Here is a 24,832-nt window from a genome sequence, read left to right as displayed (position 1 = left end):
GAGATTCAATCCCTGCTCTGCTCCAACTGAGCTGACTGCAGTCGGGGGGAGAGAGGAGCTTGGCTCCATTGACCTCAGCACCCGAGATTAAGGAGTGGGGATGAGCCAGCATTCCAGCTTTTCCCTCCCGGATCATGATCCTGACATCCTTGGATACCAGCCAGGGCTCATTGGGGACTCTCTTGCTGCTCATTCAGATGGATATTGATTCAAGCCTCAGTGCACAGATTTGAGCACAGATTTTGGGCTGACCCTCCAGGGCAGTACTGAGAGAGTACTGCTCTATAAAAGCTGCCCCTCTTTTGGGCATGGAGTGAAATCGCGATCCTCTCTGCTGCTTCGGATGGATGTAAAACATCCTGGGCATTAGTTTGGCAGAGAGCAGAGAGGTTCTGCTGAACTCCCTGGGTGATGTGTGTCTATTCCCCAACATTCACCAAAGCAGACCATTTGCTCAGCGCTGCTGCTGGGATCTTGCGGTGTCTGTGAGGAAATTACTGAGTGATGTTTGTGTTCGATTCCAGCATGCTGAAGGGGAATGTCATTATGCTGAGGTTCACTTTCATCGACAAGGAAGCAGCCAGCCGACAGTGACAGCTGCTGAAAGGAGCTCGGAATACGCAGTTATAAAACGGGCAAGAAACTGAAGTTCAACAGGACCCTTTCACTCTGCAGCAAGGAGCAGCCAAGAACAGTTCACTCGAACAGACTCATCTCAGCTTCAACTTCACATTCACCCAGATTCAGGCTGCCTCACCAACAAATGTCCCATGTCCATATATTCCCAGACCCTGAGATTACTAGGCACTCAGACCCTCCTAGACCCTGAAATTACTGTGCACTCTGATCCTCTCAGACCTTGATAGAACCTGGAACAGTACAGCACATGAATGGGTCCTTTGGCCCACGATGTTGTGCTGAACATAATGCCAAATGAAACTAATCCCTTCTGCCTGCCTGTGGTGCATATTCCTCCAATCCTTGAACATTCATGTGGCTTGTTTGAAAATTCCTTAAACACCCCGATTGTATCTGGTTCCACTGCCATCCCTGGCAGTGCATTCCAGACTCCTCCACTCTCTGTGTAAAACCCTTGGCCCTTAAATCTACTGTGAATGTCCCCTCTCTCACCTTAAATGCGTATCTCATAGTATTAGACATTTCAACTCTGGGAAAAGGACTGTCAATCCAATCCATACATCTCATTATCTTATGGACTTCTATCAAGCTTCTCCTCAGCTTCTGTTGCCCCAGAGAAAGCAACCTGAGTTTTTTCTAACCTCTCCTTATGGCTCATACCCTCTAATCCAGGCAGCATCTTGGTAAACCTCTTCTGCACTCTCTCCAAAGCCATCATATCCTTCCTGTCATGTGGCAATCAGAGTTGATTACGATACTCTAAATGTGGCCTAACCAAAGTCTGATAAAGCTGCAACCTGACTATTGTACTCAATTCCCTGATCAATAAATGCAAGCATGCATGTGCCTTCTTTACAACACTATCCATTTGCAAGACCACTTTCAGGGAGGTGTGGACTTGAACCCCAAGTCTCTCGCGACAACAATGCATTTTAAGGTCCTGCCATTAACTGTATACATTTCCTTAACATTTGATCTCCAAAAGCGCAGCACCCCACACTTACTCGAATTAAACTCCATTTGCCATTTCTCAACCCATATCTGCAACTGATCTATATCCTGCTGTATCTTTTGCCAACCTCTACACCATCTTTGGATCACCTGCAAGCTTCTCACCCACCCATCTACATTTTCATCTAAGTCATTGATATTTTTATAAAGCAGACACTCCTCTGAAGAACTAAAACTGAAACACCCCAAGAGGAGCACCTTGCCCTATAATCTGTTTAAGGAGGGGGGAAAGTGGTGCAACCTGCCTTTAAGCAACTTCCAGTTATTAAATAAATTAAACCTCTGATACTGACTTTACAATTAATAAGTAACAATTTATTTATGTACTTCTAACAGTGAACAAATTAATGAAATTATTAATTTGCCAAATAAATCCCTTCTAACTCTTAATTATTACCAAATAAAACAAGATTCTGGTGGTATGCTGTTCCAATAAGTATGAGTCCACTCATAAAACAGAAAATAGCATTTAGTTTCTCGTAACTGTAGCCTGTTTACATGTCTTCTGGAATCTTCTGTGCCTTCACGATCAATTCTCCTGTCAGGAATATTAAATAGTTGTGCTATTAGTACAATTCTCATTTAGACGGTGTTTTACTCTCAGACATAGAGGAGGCTGTGAGAGCCAGCAATTCTCTCTCAGTAGCTGATGGTCATTAGCTCTAACGGATGGCAGCTTTCTCTGAGGTCTTTGTCCAACTGCCCCCTTCTTTTATACCCAGGATGACATCTCAATATTTCTTACAATAGGATTGATCCAATGTTGTCAAAACCGTCACATTTAAATTTAATAGGTTTTTGGTATCCAAGTGAAAGTGAGGACTGTATATGCTGGAGATCAGAGTCAAAATGTATGATACTGGAAAAGCACAGCCAGTCAGGCAGCATCCGGGGAGCAGGAGTGTCGACATTTCAGGCATTTCTGATAAAGGGCTTATGCCTGAAACATTGAGTTTCCTGTTCCTCGGCTGCTGCCTGACCTGCTCTGCTTTTCCAGTGCCACATTTTTTATGACTTTTGGTATCTAACTACAGACACAAGCCTTTATCTGAACGCCTCTGGGCCAGCTGGTTTTCAGATTTTGGGATTGTTTTGGATTTTGGAATAAGTGACAGTTTAACGGTGAAATTAAAAAAAATACCGAATGGCAGACGCATCTGTGAGTACTACGAGTGCTGAGACAGAATTGACGCCTGCCAGTGCTAGGCCACTTTGCCATGTCATGTCTGAGTGATGTGGGTCAAGTTGGTGTGGAGTTGGGTTAATTGTTTGCACATCAAACAAACTTGTTATGCAGAAAGTAACTTCACAAGAAATACTTCGGATTTTGGAGGTTTTCGGATGACGGATTTTCGGATAAAGGATTGTCTATCTGTACCTGGTTCAGATTGATTGGCTAAGCTCAAAAGACTATTGTCTTAATAAAAACTGCTGCTTTGTCTCCTAACTGTATGGCCTTTCGATACAAATGTTTCAATTTGGGTCCTCTGTGGACTTGCAAACGTTCAAACTGCTGCTCGCACGCATCCATTGAAAATCTCTAAACTATTAAGAAGGTCTGGAGGTGTACTAAAAAGCTCACAGAACTACCTGACACAGTAGAGTATTCTGAATAAGGTAACAATGTAACATTTGGCTGAACAACTAGAGTAGCTCAGTTGCCTGGCTACAAAAAGCAAATTCAAATTTGACTAATCAGTTTAAGTTATGCCCCGAGATACCAAACTCCATTCAACTTTGAATTTGGTGTTTTGACAATATTAAAACCAATGAAGCAATCAAATGTTTTAGGGTATGAATATCAGACATTTCGAACAGTTACCCAGAGAGGCAAAGAGCAGCAAAGAGAACTGTCAAAAGACCAACAGATGTGGGCTGCTAGTTAGAGCTCTCTGAGAAGTACCTGTCTGGAGAAGGAATTTGCACAGAAAAAAAATTGATACCGAACTGGAGAGAAAATCTAGAGAAGAAGATATAAAGAGAAGATTCAACAGCGGGCTGGTTTTGAAATTTGAATTTTTTGCAAATCTTAATTGGGGGTTTTATCGGAGCAGTTTGGATAGAGGAGGAGGTAAAAGATATGTTTAAGGAAAGGAGTTGTTAAGAGTTGTTAGTTAATATTCTCTATTAGACTTAAAGAATAAAGTTCTTAATTTTTTGTACTTTAAATTGTGACTTTGGAATAGTTTATTGCCTCTCAAATTTTCACAGATTATAGAATGGGATGAACCTTTTCTGTGTTGCTGGTTTCAATTAGCAGAGGGGTTTACCCTGGTTCGTGACAGTTTGGGGGCTCGTCCTGGATTTGAGCAGTTTAGGTCTTGGAATTGTGATTTGCACAGGTTTAGACTGATTTAAATAGATTTGGGGAATGAAAAAGCCCAATACATTTAAACATTTGCAGGTTAGTGTCCTAGATCTTTAAACAAAATGTAGGTGAGGCAATTTGTTTAATTTCAGTGACATATGGTTGATTAAATGAGAAATGAGAGAAATGGCTATTAAAATTGCTAAAGAGATTCTGGAATTTGAAGATGATTCTCAAATTTTCCAAAAAGGTTTGGAAGGAAAGAAACAGGCCATACTTTTAGAATTAGCAAAGAAATTAGATATGGGTTTAACCAAGGACAAAAGTAAAGCTGAATGTGTAAGGGAATTATTCAAACACTTAGGTGTGTCAGAGAAACAGACAAGTGCAGCTGAGGTACAAAAACCTAAGTTATCATTGAGGAAAATGTATTTAGAAGGTAAACAAAAAGAGAGAAAATGAGAAAGACAGAAAGAGGAAAGAGAGAGAGAGAGAAGGTTGTTAGCTGAGCAAATGGAGAAGGAAGAAAGGGAAAGAGAAAGAGAAAGAGAATTTGAACTTGAGAAGTTGCACTTAGTCAGCAAAGTCAAGTTAACAGGATAGAGATGAAAAAAGAAGATAGAGATATATACAAATATGTCAAAACTTTGCCACATTTTGATGAGAAAGATATTGAAGCCTTTTTTATTTCACTTGAAAAATGGGCTAGGCAAATGGACCGGTCTGAGGATTTATGGGTAATGCTAGTACAGACTAAACAGGTCAGCAGAGCTAGTGAGGTATTTGCCGCACTGTCAAATGAGGGGTCAAGAGATTATGAAGAGGGTAAACAGGATATTTTAATTGCTAATGAATTGATACCAGAAACATATAGACAGCAGTTCAGAAACACAAAGATGCAACCAAGTCAGAGTTATGTTGAGTTTGAAAGAATTAAACATAGTCATTTTGATAGATGCTTTAAAGATAGATAGGCCCTTTGAGGTTCTAAGAGAGATTATTCTCCTCAAGGAGTTTAAAAAACTCACTTCCAGAGATGATAAGAATTCGTGTGGAGGAACAGAAAATTCAGGAAGTGAGAAGGGCTGCAAAATTAGCTGATGAATACATGCTGATGCATAAGACAAGCATCTAGCCAGAATTTCATCCTATAAGGAATGGATGTTGGGAGAAAGGGAGATCCTACAGTATGAAACAGAGTAGAGAACACTGTTAAGATTTTACTACAGGTTAAAGAAGCCCAAGAGGGTTGAATGGAGGTCAAAGGCCTCAGGTGTTTTCACTGTAATGGAGTGGGACATAGAACATTACAGTGCCCGTGGTTTCAGAAGGGCACTGGGAAAAGGTGTTTTCTCTACCAGAAGGTTGGACACGTAAAGTCACAGTGCTGGTCGTTAAAGAAAGGCACTGTGCGAAAAGATGTAAAAGAAGCTAAGCCAGTGGCTTTAGTGAAGGTAATAAAGGAGACCCTTTAGTAGAGCTGAGGAGCTGCAGGAGAGTGCACGGCCTTGGCAGGGCTGGGTATGGAGTTAGTACCTGATCTCTACAAAGAGCTCACCTCTGTGGGTACTCAGAAAGAACAGGGGGAGAAGGACAAGAAGTTATAATTTTGAGAGATGCAGGATCTAACCAGTTGCTGATAGTAAGGGATGAGTAAATTTGCACTCTTTCTGTTCTGTTACCCAAGAGTGTGATAATTTGTGGGATAGACGGACAGAAATTTAGCATTCCCCTATGTAAGATCAGGTTGGAGTGCCAACTCAAGACTGGGGAAGTAACAGTGGGAGTGATTAACAAATGTCAGTTCCAGGAATTACGTTTATTCTTGGGAATGATTTGGCAGGATCCAAGGTGGGAGTGACACCCCTTGTTGTGGAGAAGCCCAAGGTAAACCAAGAAACTGAGGAGGTAAAACAGAAATATCCTGGTATTTTCCAGACTGTGTAGTAACCAGATCCCACCATTTTAAGTCACAGCACAAAGCAAAAACTAAAGAGAAAGCTGAAGGAGTTGAGGTTCAGTTAGCAGATACCCTGTTTGAAGTAATGGTGCAGGAAAAACCTGAACAGGCAGAGGGTCAGACAAAAGTGTTTAGTCCTGAAAGGCTAAGGGACTTACAACAGCAAGACAAGATGATAAAAAAGATATGTGGATGTGCACTCCGAAAAGGAGGCAGAGAATATTCCGGAGGGATATTATCTGAAAGATAGAATCCTAAGACGGAAATTTCGACCACGGCAGGTTAGTGCCAAAGAGAAATGGGCCGAAGTGCACCAGATTGTGTTGCCTGTGGCATACAGACAGGCGGCGTTACAGGTAGCATATGAACTAGCTGTTGAAGGTCACTTAGGGGTACGAAAGACTCAGACCAAGGTACAAAAATACTTTTATTGGCCTGGAATGCACAAGGCTGTGGTTAACGTTTGTCATATGTGTCATACATGCCAAATGATAGGTAAGCCACAGGCGGTAATAAAACCAGCACCTTTGTTACCAATTCCCACATTTGAAGAACCTTTCACTTGGGTTATAATTGATTGTGTAGTTCCCCTCCCGAGAACTAAAAGTGGGAACCAGTACTTGTTAACCAAAATGGCTGTGTCTACCAGATTTCCGGAGGCAATTCCATTATGGAGTATCAAAGCAAAAAAGATGGTAGAGGAGTTAGTAGCTTTCTTCACACAGTGTGGACTACCCAGTGAGATTCAGTCGGATGATGGGTTAAGTTTTACTGCTCGGCTGTTTAAGGAGGTTATAGGTAGCTTAGATATACAACACTTTAAATCCAGTGTGTATCACCCTGAATCCCAGGAGCCTTAGAAAGGTGGCATTAGACCTTGAAGACCATGTTGAAAGCATACTGTCAGGATTACCTGAATGATTGGGATAAAGGGATCTCATTCATATTGTTTGCCATTAGAGATGCCCCAAATGAATCTACTCAGTTCACTCCCTTTGAGTTAGCTCAACAGCACCTAAAGAGGGCACAGTATAGAATGAAGCAAGTGGCAGATAAAAGCTCTGAGACTCGGACATTTTCCCAAGCGGATGATGTGTTAGTTCTGTTACCAGTGATAGGAGATCCCTTCAAAGCCAGGTTTAGTGGTCTCTATCAAATTGAGAAAAAGTTGAGCCAGGTGAACTATCTAATAAAGAAGCCAGACAGAAAAAAACGATATCAGGTAAGTCATGTGAACATGTTGAAACCATATTATACTAGAGAGAAAGAACTGGAGAAACAGGTGTTAGTTACTGCCCCACAGAGTGAAGAATCCAATCCAGATGATGTGGATTTTGATGTGCCTCAAAATAGATTAAAAAATGAAGAAGTCCTTGAGGAATGGGATAGGTTAGTAAGCTATCTGTCTCAGGAGCACAGAACGCAGTTGAAAGATTTGTTACTGCAGTATAAGGACATATGTAAGAATCAGGTGGGGAGGACCAATGCTGTTGTACATGAAGTAGACGTAGGGAATACTACTCTGATAAAACAACACCCCTATCAAAGTCAGGCAGGTCCAGATGGAGGTGGAGGGTATGCTCGATGAGGACATCATTGAACTGAGCCAGGGCGAGAGGGGTTCGCTGATCGTCTTAGTTTCCAAACCAGACATGGCTCAACCATTTTGTGTGGATTATTGGAAGGTCAACACCGTTACGAAATTGGACATGTATCAACTTCTAAATTTAAGGATTATATCAAAAAAGTCAGACAAGTCAGTTACATCACCAAGTTGGTCTTACTGCGTGGTTACTGGCAGGTACCTTTATCATAGAAGGTGAAAAAAATTTCCGCATTTGTAACCCCAAATAGGCGATATCAATTTAAAGGGATGCCCTTTGGAATGAAGAATACACCTGCCACATTCAAAGCCTCACAACCTAGAGTAATGGTTGGGTTAACAAACAAACTGTGCAGTCTATGTGGATGATGTAGTGATCTTTAGTAAGTCCTGGAAAGATCACATGGTACAATTGGCAGAGCTCTTTGAATGACTATGAGAAGCAAAACTGGTAATAAACTTAAACTAAACCGTATTCGCAAAAGCCGAGGTGACATTCTTGGGACATAACATCGGTCATGGAAATTTGACCCCAAGGAACGCCATCGAGGAATTTCCACAACCAGCCTCGAAGAAAGAGGTGTTTCGATTCTTAGGACTCAGTGGATTCTATCAGAAGTTTGTTCCAAACTTCAGCAATGTAAGTGGCACCGTTAACCGTTATGCTGAAGAACACCAAGTTTCGATGGACAGAACAATGCCAGAAGGCGTTCAACCATTTGAAAGCAATATTAACCACCAGACCAGTTTCAGCTACACCAAGCTTTTCAAAACCTTTTAAAGTTGCCATCGATGCCAGTGACATTGGAGTTGTAACGTACTGTTATAGGAAGATGATGATGTGAATGAACTGTCAATTGGTTAGTTTTTTGAAGAATCCACATCAACCAAAGGAAATACCCCACAATTGAAAAGCACTATTGAGTTTGGTATTGACCTTACAACATTTAATGTGTATGCCATGAACAATGTATTGGATATTGTTGTGTACATGGATTACAATCTTTAACGACAAGAATACGATACTATTTCATTGGAGTCTTATGTTACAAACCTTTAATTTAAAAATCATATATGTTGCGGGTCATAAGAATGTAATTGCAGATGTGTTATTATGGATTTAACTAATAAAGTTTAGATGAGATTTGTATTTATCAAATGTTATATGTATGTAGAGGAAGAAGTTAAGATGAACTTAGACTAAAGTTATCTGTATGTTATGGCAATGTTTTAAAGAATAGAAAAAAAATGAAGCCACCTTTTCATGATGACGGTTCATTTTTTTATGGGGGGAGGCGTTATGAAGGTTACAGTTGTACTGTCCCTTTAAGAGAGTTGAAAATCTAGCAGAACTACTTGACGCAGTAAAGTGTTTTGAATAAAGTAACAATGTAACTTTGGTCAAATAGCTGGAGTAACTGGGTTTCCTGGCTACAAAAAACAAATTCAAATTCAGCTAATCATTTTAAATTATGCCCCAAAATGTCAAGTTCCAATCAAGTTTAAATTTAGCACATTTTGAACAATTACCCAGAGTGGCAAAGAGCAGCAAAGAGAACTGCCAAAAGACCAACAGATGTGGGCTGATAGTAAAAGGTAACTGTCTGGAGGGGTTTGTACAGAAAAAAAAAATTACACTGAACTGAAGAGAAAATCTACAGCGGTAGATACAAAGAGAAGATTTGATAGCTGGCTGGTTTAGAAATTTGATTTTTTTTCTCTCAGTCTTAATTGGGGTTTTTATCGGACCAGTATTGTACAGATGGAGGTAATAGATCGGTTTAGGAAAATGAGTTGTAAATAGTTATTAGTTAATATTCTCTGCTCGACTTAAAGAATAAAATTCTTAATTCTTTTTGTACTTTAAATAGTGGCTTTGGGATAGTTCTTTACCTCTCGAGTTTTAGCAGATTACAGCACAGGGTGAATCTTTTCTGTGTTGCTGGTTTAAATTAGCAGAAAGGTTTACTCCATGTTATAATAAAACACAGAAAAACACCATCTTTTAAAGGGACCATGCAATGCTTCACTTCCCCCCCCACTCCCCAAGCATTTTATAAACACCAAATTCTAACTCCCTGCCTCCCAATCTACTAGTACTCTACCCAACCTTGCAACACCTCGTCCCTTATGAAAAAATTGAGCCATCATTATAAAAAGATGACTTCATTTTTTTGTTTCTTCTTTTAAAACCATAATCTATGATATTACTGCATCCATAGTTTATTAATCTGGAGTTACACATTTTACACTAATGTTATTTGTACAAAACATTGAATACTACGATTTCTATCTTAGATGAGCATTTTTCTTTTAAGCTCACGATAATGCATCTATGATAATATTTTCACATGTACAATCTGTAAAGTCAATGCTTGTAACCTGAGACTCCAGCAAAATAATCTGGTGTTCGTGTCATCAAATCTCTCTGGAAACGTCAAAACATTGTGATCAATATACACAATTATCTCTGATACATTGTTTGCAAAGTAAACATTAAAATGCTGTGTGGCCAATATCAAACTCAATAACCCCTTTTCAATGGTGATTTTTTTTTCTGGTGGATATTGAGTTTTTTTTTATTTCTATTTCACAATCATCCTCCAGTAACAACACAGCTCCAGCACCAACATTGCTTGGGTCAATGGTAACTTTGAAGAGTTTCAAAAAGATTTGCTGTGGCTAAAACTGGTATTTTTAACAGTGCTTTTAAATTCTCAAACACCTCCTGGTATTGTTCTGCCCACTGCAATTTCAGGTTTTTTTTAACAAATCTGTCAATGGTGCCACTACACTACTAAAGGTTGGTACAAATTTCAATCTCAAAGTTCAGAGCACTTCGTTCTTCAAGGATGGCATTGGAAATTCCTCAATGACCTTCATTTTCACAGTCCTCAGTGTCATCTGTCCATATCAAATTTTGTGAACTACGAATGTCTGTTTTTATCAAGTTTATGACCAGCTTTGCCTACCATATTCTCTGAAAGATCTTTGCCAAATGCTGCATGCGATCTTTCCAGGAATGGTAAAAGATCCCTCCATCATCTATGTAGGTGCACATTTAGTCAATCCTGCAGCAGCTCTGTTCAGAAGCCTTTGAAAAGTGACTGGTATGTGTTTCATTCCAAATGGTGTCACATTAAATTGAAATAGCCCACTTAGGGTTAGAAAAGCAGAAACTTCTTTTGGTCTCTCCAACAAAGGTACTTGCCAGTAACCGGGCAATAAATCCAATTTTGTGATGTAATTGGCTTGTCCTACATTATCCATACAATCCTCCAGCCTTGGAATTAGGTATGAGTCAGATTTGGTCACAGCATTGACCTCCCAATAATCTATACAGAAGCTTTGAGTATAATCAGATTTGGGAACTAACACAATTGGTGAACTGCATTCATTTTGATGTATCTCTGTGATGTCTTCTTGGAACATCATTTTCACTTCCTTCTGAACCTGCTCTGTGTTGAGAGGATTAAACCTGTGGGAAGTTGTTCTATTGGAATCGCATTCCCTACATCAATCTCATGTACCACAGCATTAGTCCTCCCTATTTTATTTCTGCATAGGTCCTCGTAGCACTGTAACAAGTCTTGGAATTCAGTTCTCTGTTCCTGGGGCAGACAGATCACTACCTCATCCCATTCATTGAGGACTTCTTCATTATTCAACTTCTTCTGAGACACATCAAAATCCAAATCATCTGGATTTTATTCCTGACTCTGAGTGGCAATAACTAATATCTGTTTCTCCGGTTCCCTTTCCCTGTCATAGTAATGTTTCAGCAAAATCACATGACATAACTGATAAATATTTTACCAGATAATTCACCAGACCTAACTTGTTCTCAATCTGATAAGGACCACTAAACCTTGCTTTGAAGGGATCTGCTACCACTGGTAACAGCATTAATACTTTATCCCTATAGACAAATGTACAAATTTTCAATTTATTATCTGGTCCTTGGTTCATTAGGTGCTGTGCCACCTTCAAACATTGTCCAGTTAATTCACCTGCTCAGTTTAATCTTTCTCTCACCTCAGATACATAATCCAATGTGAGATCTCTGACTTCAGACTGATCAACTTTTTCTTAATTAATTTTAAAGGCCCTCTTACTTAGTATTTGAATATCAATTCAAATGGAGCAAACTGATTCGATTTATTTGGTGCATCCGTAACAACAAATAATATAAATGGGATACCTTTATCCTGATCATTTGGGTAATCCTGGAAATAAACCCTCAACATTGGCTTTAGGGTCTGATGCCACCTTTCCAATGTTCGCTGGGATTCAGGATGCTACACACTTGATATAAAGTGTTTGATATCTAAACTATCTGTGAAATCCTTAAATAATTTGGCAGTAAAGTTGGACACTTGATCTGACTGAATCTCCCTGGGTCTATAATGGGTAAGGAAAGCAAGCAATCTCTCCAGAACCTTTTTTGCCTTGACATTCCATAATGAAATTGCTTCCGGACACCTGGTAGACACACCCATTCTGGTTAACAAATATTGCTTCCACTTTTAGTTTTAGGGAGAGGACCTACACAATCATAACCTGTGTAGAAAGTTTTTTGAATGGAAGAATTGGCATCAAAGGTGTTTTTTTTGTCACTGCCTGTGGCTTTCCTACCATTTGACAAGTATGACAGTTACAGCAAAACTCGACCACATTGTTATGTGATCCAAACTGACTAAGATACTTCAGTATCTTAACCTGAGTCTTCCACACTCCTACATGACCTTCTACAGGTAATATGTGTGTTACCCATAGACCATAAGACATAGGAGCAGAAGTTAAGCCATTCAGCCCACCAAGTCTGTGCCATCATTCAGTCATGGCTGGCAATCATACCCACAATACTTCCTGTCTGTATTCTACCAGCAGCACAATTTGGTGAACCTCTGCCCATTTCTCACCTGCACTAATCTGCCAAGATCTCCATTTACAGCTGAAGATTTTACCTTTAATTACATAACATTCTGGAATACACTCTGATTCCTTTTCCAAGTAGGCTTTGATATAAATCCTTTATCATCTCATTTTTTTGTCATGATTCCATTAATCTTTCAGAATGAAACACCTCTGCCTGATCCTCTAGCTGCTTCAGCTTTTCCTTCACTATCTCATCAAACAGAGCGCCAGCTAACTGGAACCCAACCTCTTCATCTTTCTCTTTTGTTCTCCTTCAATGTTTTAACTTATGGCTGTGAGATCTTGTCACCACACAGTCCAGAAAATCCCAGGGTATTTTTGTTTTAATTCCTCAGTTCCTTGGTTTTCCTTTGGTTTTTCTATTAGAATGGGCCTCACTCCCATCTGTGATCCAGCTCTAATGTTTCCGAGAATAAACAGGACTCCTGGAATAGCAAATTTTTCCATCAGTCCCACAATCACTTCCCCAGTTTTGATTGGACTTTCTAGCTTTATCTTACATGAAGGAACATCAAACATAAACGTAGAACATAAAACAATAAAGCACAATACAGGCCTTTCGGCCATTTTTGTTGTGCCGACTTTTTATCCTACTCTCAGATCAAACTAACCAACATACCCTTCAATTTACTATCAATGATGTGCCTGTCCAAGAGTCACTCAAATATCCCTAATGTCTCTGACTCTACTGCCATCACTAGCAATGCATTCCATGCACCTACCACTCTCTGTGCAAATAACCTACCTCTGACATCTCCTCTAAACCTTTCTCTAATCATCTTAAAATTATATCTCCTTGTGATCACTATGTCTGCCCTGGGAAAAAGTCTCTGGCTATCCACTCTCTCTGTGCCTCTCATCATCTTGTGCACCTCTATCAAGTCACCTCTCATCCTTCCTCTCTCCAATGAGAAAAGCCCGAGCTCCTTCAACCTTTCTTCATAAGACATGCCCTCCAGTCCAAGCAACATCCTGAAAAATCTCCTCTGCACCCTGTCTAAAGCTTCCACATTCTTCCTGTAATAACGCAACCAGAACGGAACACAATATTCCAAGTGCAGTCTAACCAGAGCTCCATAGAGCTGCAGCATAACCTCACAGTGCTTAAACTCAATCCCCCGCTAATGAAAGCCAATACACCATACATCTACTTAACAACCCAAAAATGACAAAATCCCTCTCAGTAGTGAATACTGAAGCAAAGTATTCATTCAGGACCTCCCCTACCTTCTCTAACTCCAGGCACAAGTTCCCTGCACTATCGTTGATCGGTCCCACCGTCACTCTGGCCATCCTCTTGTTCCTGTCTCCATTTATTCCACAGGTTACCATGCTGTCGGGCAATATTTCAGAAGGAGGGCAAATATTTTCATCTCTTACTATTAGAAACAGACTGGCTCCCGTATCCCTCAATATTTTAACCCTTTTTACCTACTCTCCCTGTTCTACCTGCATAAATCTTACCCACACAGATGAAGTCTTTGAAAAGGTCTGGCATTATCTCACTATCCAGCCTGTGACTAAGCTGTGCACTTTCCTGCACTTCTTTTAGGATTTCTTTCACTGCCTTAACCAATGCCACTGGATTAGCCCCTTTTACCACATCCTTTCTCCCAGCACCTTTTGAAACCCCCAGCACCATGACTTTGTTTATCCCACCTTATTGCAATGAAAACATCTGAGGTCTTTCACCTCTTTTCCATGTTCTTGGATTTCTTTTGTCACATATGATAAATTTCTCCCAGGGTGATCTCCTTTTTGGTTTTCATTAAAGGATCATCCTTTTTCCCAATTTCTATCCCTCACAGAATGAAATTGCCGTCGGCAACTAGATTTCGTTTTAAACACTAACACATGTTCATCAGCCTCCCTACAGCTCTTCACATTGTCTGAACTTTCTGTTGCTCAACATGAGTTCTTATCACTTCTGGAAGTGAGTTTTTAAACTCCTGCAGCAGAATAATCTCTCGTGTATCTTTTCTATCTTTAATGCTCTCATCCATCAATTAAAGTTATTCTGTTTAATTTTTTAAAACTCGGTATAAGTCTACAAAGTTAAAAATCACATGACATCAGGTTATAGTCCAACAGGTTTAATTGAAAGCACTACTTTTCAGAGCGCTGCTCCTTCATCAAGTGGTTGTGGAGTATAAGATTGTAAGACACAATCGTCTTACAATTGTGTACTCCACAACCACTTGATGAAGGAGCAGCACTCTGAAAGGTAGTGCTTCCAAGTAAACCTGTTGGACTATAACCTAATGTCATGTGATTTTTAACTTTGTACACCCCAGTCCAACACCAGCATCTCCAAATCATGATGGTATAAGTCTGACATGGTTCTTTTCTTACATTTCTGACCCATCGTCAATGTGCTTCTGGTACCAATTCATAGTCACTCAACATCACCTTTTTCATTTCCTCATGTTCTCCTGACACCGCCTCTGACAGTGCTGCAAGCATCTCACGAGCCCTGCCGACCAACTTGGACTGAATTAACATTAGCCACACACTCTCTCGCGAGTTCATCTGGTTAGCCAATTTCTCAAAGGAAATGAAAAAATCTTCGGCAGCTTTTTCATCAAATTTTGGTAATGTTTGGACGTATTGGTATATATCCCGACCAAGAAGTTGGCTACGATGAGTTTGCTTATCATCACTTCTATCCTATAATTTTATTTCTGTTTTTTGAAGTCCTTTTGCTCCAAGTTATAATGGCTCGATGGTTAGCACTGCTGCCACACAGCACCAGGGACTCGGGTTCGATTCCCGCCTTGGACGACTGTCTGTGTGGAGTTTGCACATTCAACCCATGGGTTTCCTCTGGGTGTTCCAGTTTCCTCCCAGAATCCAAAAATGTGCAGGTTAGGTAAATTTGCCATGATAAATTGCCCATAGTATTCAGAGTCATGTAGGTTAGGTGCACTAGTCAGGGATAAAAAAAAGGGGGTAGAGGAATTGGTCTGAGTGGGTTGCTCTTCAGAGGGTCTCTTTGTGGGGCTGAGAGGCCTGTTTCCACACTGTAAGGATTGCATGAAAGTTCCAACTTCATCTTTTCCAACTCAAGCATTCTTTCCCTTTCTTTCTCCTACAGTTCACTATCTAACTCCAATTGTCTCATTTGCTATGCAACCTTTTCTAACTCTGCTGCACTTGATTGTTTCTCTGATCTATCTAAATGCTTGGCTAGGAAAAATGAGGGCAACAGTTCAGAAACAACTGGCAAAATTAAACCAACTCAAACTGCCAGGCAAGATTTAAACTTCAATGAAAACAGGAACCGAGCCAATCACACTGAGCAGCAGGCAACGTCGGAGTGGGATTATCATGAGACGATTTTACCAGAGATCCAGGCAACACTCTGGGGATCTTCCAACTTTAATGATCAAACTGTCAATCATTATTTTTCCCAACAATGTGACGAATGTCTCCAGTTTAAGGCATGACTTGCCTCATCCTGATCAAGCTCAGCTCTGCCTGGGCTATCTATTGACCCAGTGCTGGCTGCTAACTGGGGAATCCCAATAACCAGAGCCAGTGCTGAGGAAGGAAAGGCTGAGATTCCAAATCAGGATGGACTGGGACTTGGAGGGAACTCACAATTCAAGCTGTTCCCACAATGTCCCTGCTGTTGTTCCGCACAATGTTAGAGGGAGCAGCAGAGGGCTGTGTTCCAAATAATCTCAGTGAGGGACTGAACTGCCTCCTGCACCTTTCACCCCCATACTGAGCTGCTGCACTGTCTGAGTGCCCAGTCATCTTAGGGTCTGAGAGAGTCGGAATGCCCAGTAACCTCAGTGGCTGGGACGGTTTGAGTGCCCAGTAAATCTCTGGGTCTCGGAATATATGGATATGAGATGGTTGTTGGTGAGGAAGCCTGAATCTGAAGTGTGAATGTGAAGTTGAAGCTGAGATGATTCTGCTCGAATGAGCTGCTCTTAACTGCTCCTTGCTGCAGAGTGAAAGGGTCCTGTTGAACTACAGTTTCTTGACCATTTTATAACTGCGTACTCCGAGCTCCTTTCAGCAGTTGTCACTGTCAGCTGGCTGCTTCCTTGTCAGTGAAAGTGAACCTCAGCATAATGACATTCCCCTTCAGCCAGCTGGAATCGAACATGAACATCACTCAGTAATTTCCTCACAGACATCGGGAGGTGCTCATTTGTACACAGCAAGATCCCAGCAGCAGTGCTGAGCAGATAGTCTGCTTTGGTGAATGTTGGGGAATGGACACGCATCACCCAGGGAGTTCAGCAGAACCTCTCTGCTCTCTGCCAAAGTATTGCCCAGGGATATTTTACATCCATCCGAGGCAGCAGAGGGGATCCAGATTTCACTCCATGCCCAAAAGAGAGGCAGCTTTTACTGAGCAGCACTCCCTCAGTACTGCCCTGGAGGGTCAGCCCAAAATCTGTGCTCAAATCTGTGCACTGAGGCTTGAATTGACATCCATCTGAGTGAGCAGCAAGAGAGTCCCTACTGAGGCCTGGCTGCTATCCAAGGATGTTCGGAACATGATCTGGGAGGGAAAAGCTGGAACACTGGCTCATCCCCCCCTTCTTAATCTCAGGTGTTGAGGTCAATGGAGCCACGCTCCTCTCTCCCCCAACTGCAGTAGCTCATTTGGAGCAGAGCAGGGATTGAATCTTCCTGACCCAGGGCTTGTTGTGGGTTTCAGCTCCTCACAGACACCAGACAGCAATCAGTTTTATACTGAGGGAATGAAGAACATTGGGGATGGCGAAGGAAGTTGGAATTGAGATTGAATTACAGCCACAAGGTACTGGCTCATTCCCCCTTCTTAATCTCAGCCCTCAGAGAGTCTCCCTGCACCTGAACAATCCATTAGGAGGAACATAGATCCCAGGGCATTCTGTCTGTGATGGTAGTCCCACAAAATGTGAGAGCATTTCCCAGGCACTCGAAAGTTGTGGACATTTCTGTTCATGCAACTTGTCCCAAGATTAAAAAGAAGGAAATGATTGACTGCTCTTTGATTATTTTCAGTCAGAGCCTTTTGTGGAACAGTGTGTGTTACAAGTTATAATTTGTAATCATTCTGGTGATACTAATGTTCCTCCCGGATGTGGCTCTTGTTTCTCAAAATGCAGCAAAAACCAACAGTGGTGTCCCATTTCCTTACCACAACAGGAGGAACTGCTGCTCGCTCACTGCTCCGTGTTCGATCTAAAAGAAAACAGAATGAAACCTCTTCAGAATGGATTCTGGATTAGTGGCGCTGGAAGAGCACAGCAGTTCAGGCAGCATCATGAGGAGCAGTAAAATCGACGTTTCAGGCAAAAGCCCTTCATCAGCACCACTAATCCAGAATCTGGTTTCCAGCATCTGCAGTCATTGTTTTTACCTCTTCAGAATGGAGCCAAGTCACAATCGAGCTCTTTAAACTGGGAAAGATGGTGATGGGAAAATGCCAGTGTGACTTTGGGCAGTTTTAGAGGAAGGCACCTGGTGTGAATCCTAGACACTGCTCTCCGTTATAACGTTCATCATGTCAATCAGACAAACTCAGCACAGAGAGAGAGCACCATCCGCCAATCACACCCGCATTTGATCTTTTAAAGAGTTATAGTGCTCAACCCCACAGCCCTCTCTTGACAGTCCTCATCCTCAAATACCTGTCCAAACCCCTCTTCAAAGTTGTTATGGAATCAGCTTCTAACACCTTTTCAGGGAGTGTGTTCCAGATCTTAGCAACTCTGTCCAGTGAAAACCTTTCTCCTTATCTTTGATCGAACATTTTTGTGATGAATGGTGTGTAATATATATCATTTTTGAAATTTAGAATGATTTAAAAAGCAACACGTGAACATGGATTTGCATTGTTGAGATTCCTTTAAAAGGTCTGAAAGTCATTCTGGAACAGTAATTCAATGCAATAATTCTAAAAAGACACGTGACAGTTACCAGTGAATTGGGACAATCTCTGGAGTATTACAGAAATCAGTTGGATATACTTCTGAGTTTATGACAAGCAATGTAAATTCAGCTATGAATTTTGTTTTGAGTTCAGTTCAAAAAATAAACAGAGATTAAGCTCAAAATAACCAAGATTTGAATTCAGAATGAAGTTTGAGTTTCTCTCCCAGCTGGAATTTTCAGTGGAGAAGATGCCAGCCAACACAGCAGCACTGTTTTTCCAGCCTGTGTTTTTTTTTCCAAACAGGGAGAACCTGTAAGGGAAACCTTCAGGTTGTTTGAACTGAAAAAGGTTGAGCCACTGGATTGATTCATGCAATTGGATTCAGACAAAAATCATGGAATTGCTTTCACAGTTCAAAACAGGGAAGTGAGCAGGAGTCAGTTCATTGGAAAATTAATAAGTTGAGATTGGAGTATAATTCTGTGGATGCGGCTACAACGAAAAATGATAGGAATGTGGGCGAAACATTGTTTTAATGATTGTGTTAAGGGACAGTTAAGTGACTGCTGGACAAGCATATGGACAGCAGTAAATTGAGGGGTGCATAGATTAGGTTGATCTGAGATTAAGATAACTGCTCGGCATAACATTGCGTGCTGAAGGGTCTGTACTGTGCTGTACTGTTCTATGTTCTATGTTCTGTATTCTATGTTCTATGTTCGTCTCACTGTAATAAATATGTCAATCAGACAAATGACTGCTCTGACTATTAGCTTATTAAACACATCATGAATCTAACCACGTAAAATGGATATTTGTAACAGAGAGTAATTCCTAGCAAATATTGTGATAATGATTGAATTAATTTGCTTACCATTCACTGTTGCACACACAGTGCTATAGTCTTCAACAGGGCTTCTAAAAAAAATGCCACACATTAGAGTTATCACACATTTACCACAAACAACGCTATAATGTTTAGACACTTGCGCTGGTAGACTTTACACTTTACTCTAAAGACTTTTGAGGCTAGCTTAAAGACAGAAAGAATGCTCTAAATACTTGGATCATTTGCTAAAAAGGCCAGAATTTGTCTGAACAACAAAGGAAAGAATGTGACCAAAACCCGAGGGCATGGTGGGATACTTGGCCAAGTTGTTGTTATTAGTGACTGTGGAAGGGAGAGATTTCTTCAAAAAAACTTGCTGCACTGTCTGCTGGTAAAGACCGAGAAAGAAGCTAATGTTCGAATGGAGCTAGAACAAATCCAGGATCAAAGGCATATCTCAGAAAAATAAGGTTGCAATTTAAGACTGAGATGAGGAGGAATTGTTTTTCTCAAAGAGTTGTGAGTCTTTGGAATACCTTGCCACAGAGAGCTGTGGGGGCAGAGTCCTTGTGTATATTTAAGGCTGAGACAGATAGATATTTGATCAGCCAGGGAATCAAAAGTTACAGGATAAGAGCGTGAGGAATGTTGGATCAGGCATGATTATATTAAATGACAGAGCAGGCTCGATGGGCTGAATGGCCTTCGCGGGTTCCTATTTCTCCTGGTCTCATAGTCACCGACTCACTGGAATGCTGTCCAGGATAAGCTAATACAGAAACAAAGAACAACTTCAGAATGTCTCTTTATCATTGGAAGGACCCAGACTGCAGGGCTATTATTATAGAACATAGAATGACACCTCGCAGAAAAGGCCCTTCGGTCCTTGATGTTGTGCTGACCTGCGAACTAATCTAAGCCCATCACCCTACACTATCCCATTATCATCCATGTGCTTATTCAAAGACTGTTTAAATGCCCCTAATGTGGCTGAGTTAACTACATTGGCAAGCAGGACATCCCACGCCCTTACCACTCTCTGAGTAAAGAATCTGCATCTGACATCTGTCTGAAATCTATCATCTCTCAATTTGTAGCTATGCCCCCTCTTACAAACAGATGTCAACATCCAAGGAAAAGGACTCTTACTGTCTACCCTATCTAATCCACTGATCATCTTGTATGTCTCTATTAAGTGCCCTCTTAGCCTTCTTCTCTCCAATGAGAACAGACCCAAGTCTCTCAGCCTTTCCTCATAAGACCTTCCCTCCAGACTAGGCAACACCCTGGTAAATCTCATCTGTACCTTTTTCAATGCTTCCACATCCTGTAATGGGGTGACCACAACTGCGCAAAATACTCCAAATGAGGCCACACAAGCGTTTTGTACAGTTACAGCAGGACATCACGGCTCCAGAACTCAATCCCTCTACCGATAAACCTAACACAGTGGGCTTTCTTATTAGCACTATCAACCTGGGTGGCAACTTTCAGAGATCGATATACATGGACTGCAAGATCCCACTGCACATCAACACTACCAAGAATCTTTCCTTTGACTCAATATTCTGCCTACCTGTTATTCTTTGCAAAATAAATCACCTCACATTTATCTGCATTGAACTCCATTTGCCACCTCTCAGCCCAATTCTGCAGTTTATCCAAGTCTCCCTTGGAATGAAGATGGGTGATGAAATAAGGTAAATGAGGTGAAGAGCATACATTCAGAGAAAGGTAAAATATCAGAATATCACACACACAGTCACTTCAGTCTGAGCAATGTCCAAGATTGTCAACAACATTAATTTTGAGTTCCTCAAGATAGTAACTCACCTGACCTCCAAAGTCTATCCACCATCTACAAGGCACAAGTCAGGGGTGTGATGGAATACGCCCTAATTACCTGGATGGGGGCAGCTCCAACAACACTCAAGAAGCTTAACATCATCCAGGACAAAGCAGCCTGCTTGACTGGCACACATCCACAAACATCCACTCTCTCTACCACCAATGCTCAGTAGAAGCAGTGTGTACTATCTGCAAGATACACTGCAGAAATTCACCTTAGATTCTCAGACAGCACCTTCCAAACTCACAACTTCCTCTCCCTAGAACAAGGGCAGCAGCTACAAGGGAACACCACCCCCTGCAAGTTCCCCTCCAAGCCACTCCCCATCCTGCCTTGGGAATACCTGGTCTTGATGACCATTCTGCACTTCCACTGATGAAGCACTGCAGCCGGGTGCTCCCTTCCCTGGTCACACCAGTGTTCCCTCCCATTGACTTGCCAGTTACATTGAGCTGGCTCCCTGCTCCATAGATGTAGCTCCACACACTGCAGCTGTACACAGCAGTATCATTGAGAGTCACATTCACAAGGCTCAGAATGTAACTGTTCCTGCGGACATTCCTGGAAAGCTCAACACGATTGGGGAAAGCCTGGGCCTTGGTGAGGGTACCATTCACAAAGTGGCTTATCACCCACTCCCTGTTGCTGCCAGGTTATTGGTAGTGCCAATGGGCACAGTGTCAATCACACTGGCATTGTACATGGCACTCTGGAACTTGACAGTTTCATCCTCTGCTACCTTGCTGACTACATGATCCTGAATGAGAACTGGATCAACCAATGGTTCTGTTCATATTGAAGAGAAAGAAAAATGTAACTTGAATTGTAACATTTTATAAAATCTCTCTCTGGTTAAGTAGAGTCATAGAGACAGAAAGCACGGAAACAAACTCTTCTGTCCAACCAGTCCATGCCGACCATGTTCCCAAGCTGAACTAGTCCTAGTTGTCTGCGTTTGGTCTACCCCTTCAAACCTTTCCTATTTAGGCACTTGTTGAAATTTCTTTTGAATGTTGTCACTGTATCTACATCCATCACTTCATCTGGCAGCTCATTCCACACATGAACCACACTCTCTGTAAAAAAAGATGCCACTAATGGCCTTTTTAAAGCTTTTCTCAACTTAATATGTTTCCTTGTAATTCTGAACTTCCTCACCCAAGGGATAAGACATTTGTTATCACTTTATCTACACCCCTCATGATTTTATAAATCTTGTCAAGGGTCACCTTTCACCCTTTGGGGAAATCCCCAGCCATTCCAGCCCATCCTTATAATTCAAACACTCCATTCCCAACATCATTCTGATAACTGTTTTTTGAACCCTGTCCAACTTAATAATATCATTCTGATGCTAGGGTGACCAGAACTGCACACAGTACTCCAAAAGAGGCCTCACCAATGTCCTACAATCTCAACATGATATTCCAACTCAAAAACTGACATGTTAGAGCAGTGAAGGCAAGTGAGGGAAATGCCATTGTAACAACTTGACACACATTTCAGAGAGCTATATCTTTCAACTCTTACGTCTCTCAATTCTACAAACTAAAATGTGCCCCCTAATTTTGAAATTAACCACCTAGGAAAAAGACCTTTGCTATTAATCTTAGATACGCCCCTCATGATTTCAGAAATCTTTACAAGGTCACACCTTTACCTCTTACGCTCCAGTGAAAATGTCCCCACCTATCCAGCCCATCCTTATAATTCAACGCTTCCATTCCCAGCAACATCCTGGTAAATCTTTTGAACCCTGACCAATTTAATAATATTCTTCCTCTGGCAGGGCTACCAGAACTGTACACGGTACCCCGTGGAAACACAAATGTCCTGTACAACCTCAATTTGACATCCCACATCCTATACCCAAAGGTCTAAACCATGAAGGCAAGCTTGTTAAATCATGTCTTAAGCACCTTGTATCTCTGCAATGTTACTTTCAAAGAACTGTGTATTTGAACTCCAAGGTCACTGTTTGATAACACTATGGAAGACCCTTGTTTGTCTTACCAAAATGCAATACCACACAGTTATCCAAATTAAACTCCATCTGCTACTCTTCAGCCCATTGCCACAGTTGATAAAGATCCCTTTGTAATCTTAGATAATGTTCTTCACTGTCCACCAATATTGGTGTCATATACAAATGTACGAACCATGCCTTTTATATTCCTTTTCAAATCATTTATACAAATGACAAAAGAAAGATGGTTCAGCACTATTCCCTCCAGTACACCATAGGTTACAGGCCTCCAAAAAATAATCCTCTACCACCACCTTCATCTTCTACCATCAAGCTGATTCTGTATCCAATTGGAAAGCACTCTCTGAATCCCATGTGATCTCACTTGACTAATCTACTATGCAGAACCTTGTCAAAGGAGATACTAATGTTCATGTTGACAATGTCCTCTGCTCTGCCATCATCAATCGTTTTGCTTAGATTCTCAAAAATAACTCAATTTTGTGAGACACGATTTCCCACAAACAAAGCCATGTTGACTATACCTAGTCCTTACCTCTCCAAATGCATGCAAATCCTGTCTGTAGGAATCCCCTCCAACAACTTACCCACCCCTGATATCAGGTTCACACGTTGACAGCTCCCAGGCATCTCCTCACAGATTTTCTTCAATAAAAACACAAAAATGGCCAATGATGACTTGGAAAGGATGAACTGAACCTTCCTGTGTCGATATTGCTATTTGTAATTTGAGAGGGAATGATCTGAAATATAACCATTAGCTGAATGATTTCCAATTTGTTGGTATGATTCACTTTGTGAATAAACTATTGAGAGAAGTTCACAATGCTCACAACTGACTGATTGGAAGAGAGCAAGCAGCCATTTAAAAAGTTTCATTCTCACAGAAAACCAAAAGAAAAATGTTGAAAGTTTCAAACAGCCTGCAATCAATGCTCCCTGAGCACACCCTCTCTGATTCACTCTTGCTCCATTCGATTCTAAATCCTAACAGAGTGCAAGGCTGTGGGGAGAGAGCAGGACATTGGCAGTCAGGAATGATGCTCATTTGAAGAGTCAGTGCAGACAGGATGGGCTGAACGGTCTCCTTCTACACTGGAATGTTTCTGTGGTTCTCAGATTCTGTCTCTGAGCCAGATAGTCCCTGATTGCACTTGCCTGGAATTGAGTCAACAATGGCAAAATGAGGTCCTTCTGATCGGAAACTCAGACTTTCTCTTCCATTCCTGACCCAGGTTATTATCACAGGGTCGGGGAGTGTGTGGGGTCAGGACCCAAACACAAACCTGTGACATTGTTAGAAAGGCCTGGGACCCATACCATCCTCACTTGCAGTCACAGCTTCCTGTCCCTGATCCATGACTCATCTCCAATTCCCTAATCCAATGGAGAAAGGTTTTCAGGGAACCATTCCCTTTCCCTGATGTGACACAATGTCTGCAGCTCAGACTCCAGCTCCTCAACTTGGATCTAAACTTCCTCAAACTGCAAACCCTTCCTCCAGATGTGTTCACTCTGGATCCCCTTGGACTCAGAGGGGATTTCATTGAAACCTGTAAGATCCTGAGGGGACTTGATCAGAAGGACATGGAAAGGATGGTTTCTCTTCAGAGAGAGTCTTGAATCAAGCTGGAGAAGGTACAGAAGAAATTTGCTAGGATGTTGCTGGGTATGGAAGATTTCAGTTGTAAAGAAAGGCTGGATAGTTTGGGACTTTTTTCACTGGAGCGTAAGGAGGTTGAGCGGTGACCTTATAGAAGTTTATAAAACAGTGAGAGGTATAGGTAGACTTTATGGGAGTTGTCTTTTCCCAAAGATGTGAAATTT

General features: G+C 41.3%; 1 protein-coding gene and 1 pseudogene across 4 annotated transcripts in view; one reads left to right on the top strand and one right to left on the bottom strand.

Moving 5' to 3' along the window:
* The window catches only part of LOC122552552 (immunoglobulin superfamily member 3-like), a 60,655-nt gene extending 57,558 nt beyond the window's left edge, over positions 1 to 3,097 (top strand). For all 4 annotated transcript variants that reach the window (XM_087991037.1, XM_087991038.1, XM_087991036.1 and 1 more), the window contains one exon: positions 525 to 3,097. In XM_087991037.1, the coding sequence (XP_087847163.1) occupies positions 525 to 647 (123 nt within the window). In that variant the 3' untranslated portion in view covers positions 648 to 3,097. The remainder of the gene's footprint in view (positions 1 to 524) is intronic.
* Positions 3,098 to 17,527: 14,430 nt separating this feature from the next.
* The window catches only part of LOC148148891 (uncharacterized), a 65,481-nt pseudogene continuing 58,176 nt past the window's right edge, over positions 17,528 to 24,832 (bottom strand).

The sequence above is a fragment of the Chiloscyllium plagiosum genome, unplaced genomic scaffold (assembly GCF_037043375.1).
Source record: "Chiloscyllium plagiosum isolate Xiang-an unplaced genomic scaffold, Cpla_swu_hap1 HiC_scaffold_10, whole genome shotgun sequence".
Taxonomy (NCBI): Eukaryota; Metazoa; Chordata; class Chondrichthyes; order Orectolobiformes; family Hemiscylliidae; genus Chiloscyllium; species Chiloscyllium plagiosum.
This window is presented reverse-complemented; position numbering and strand designations above follow the sequence as displayed.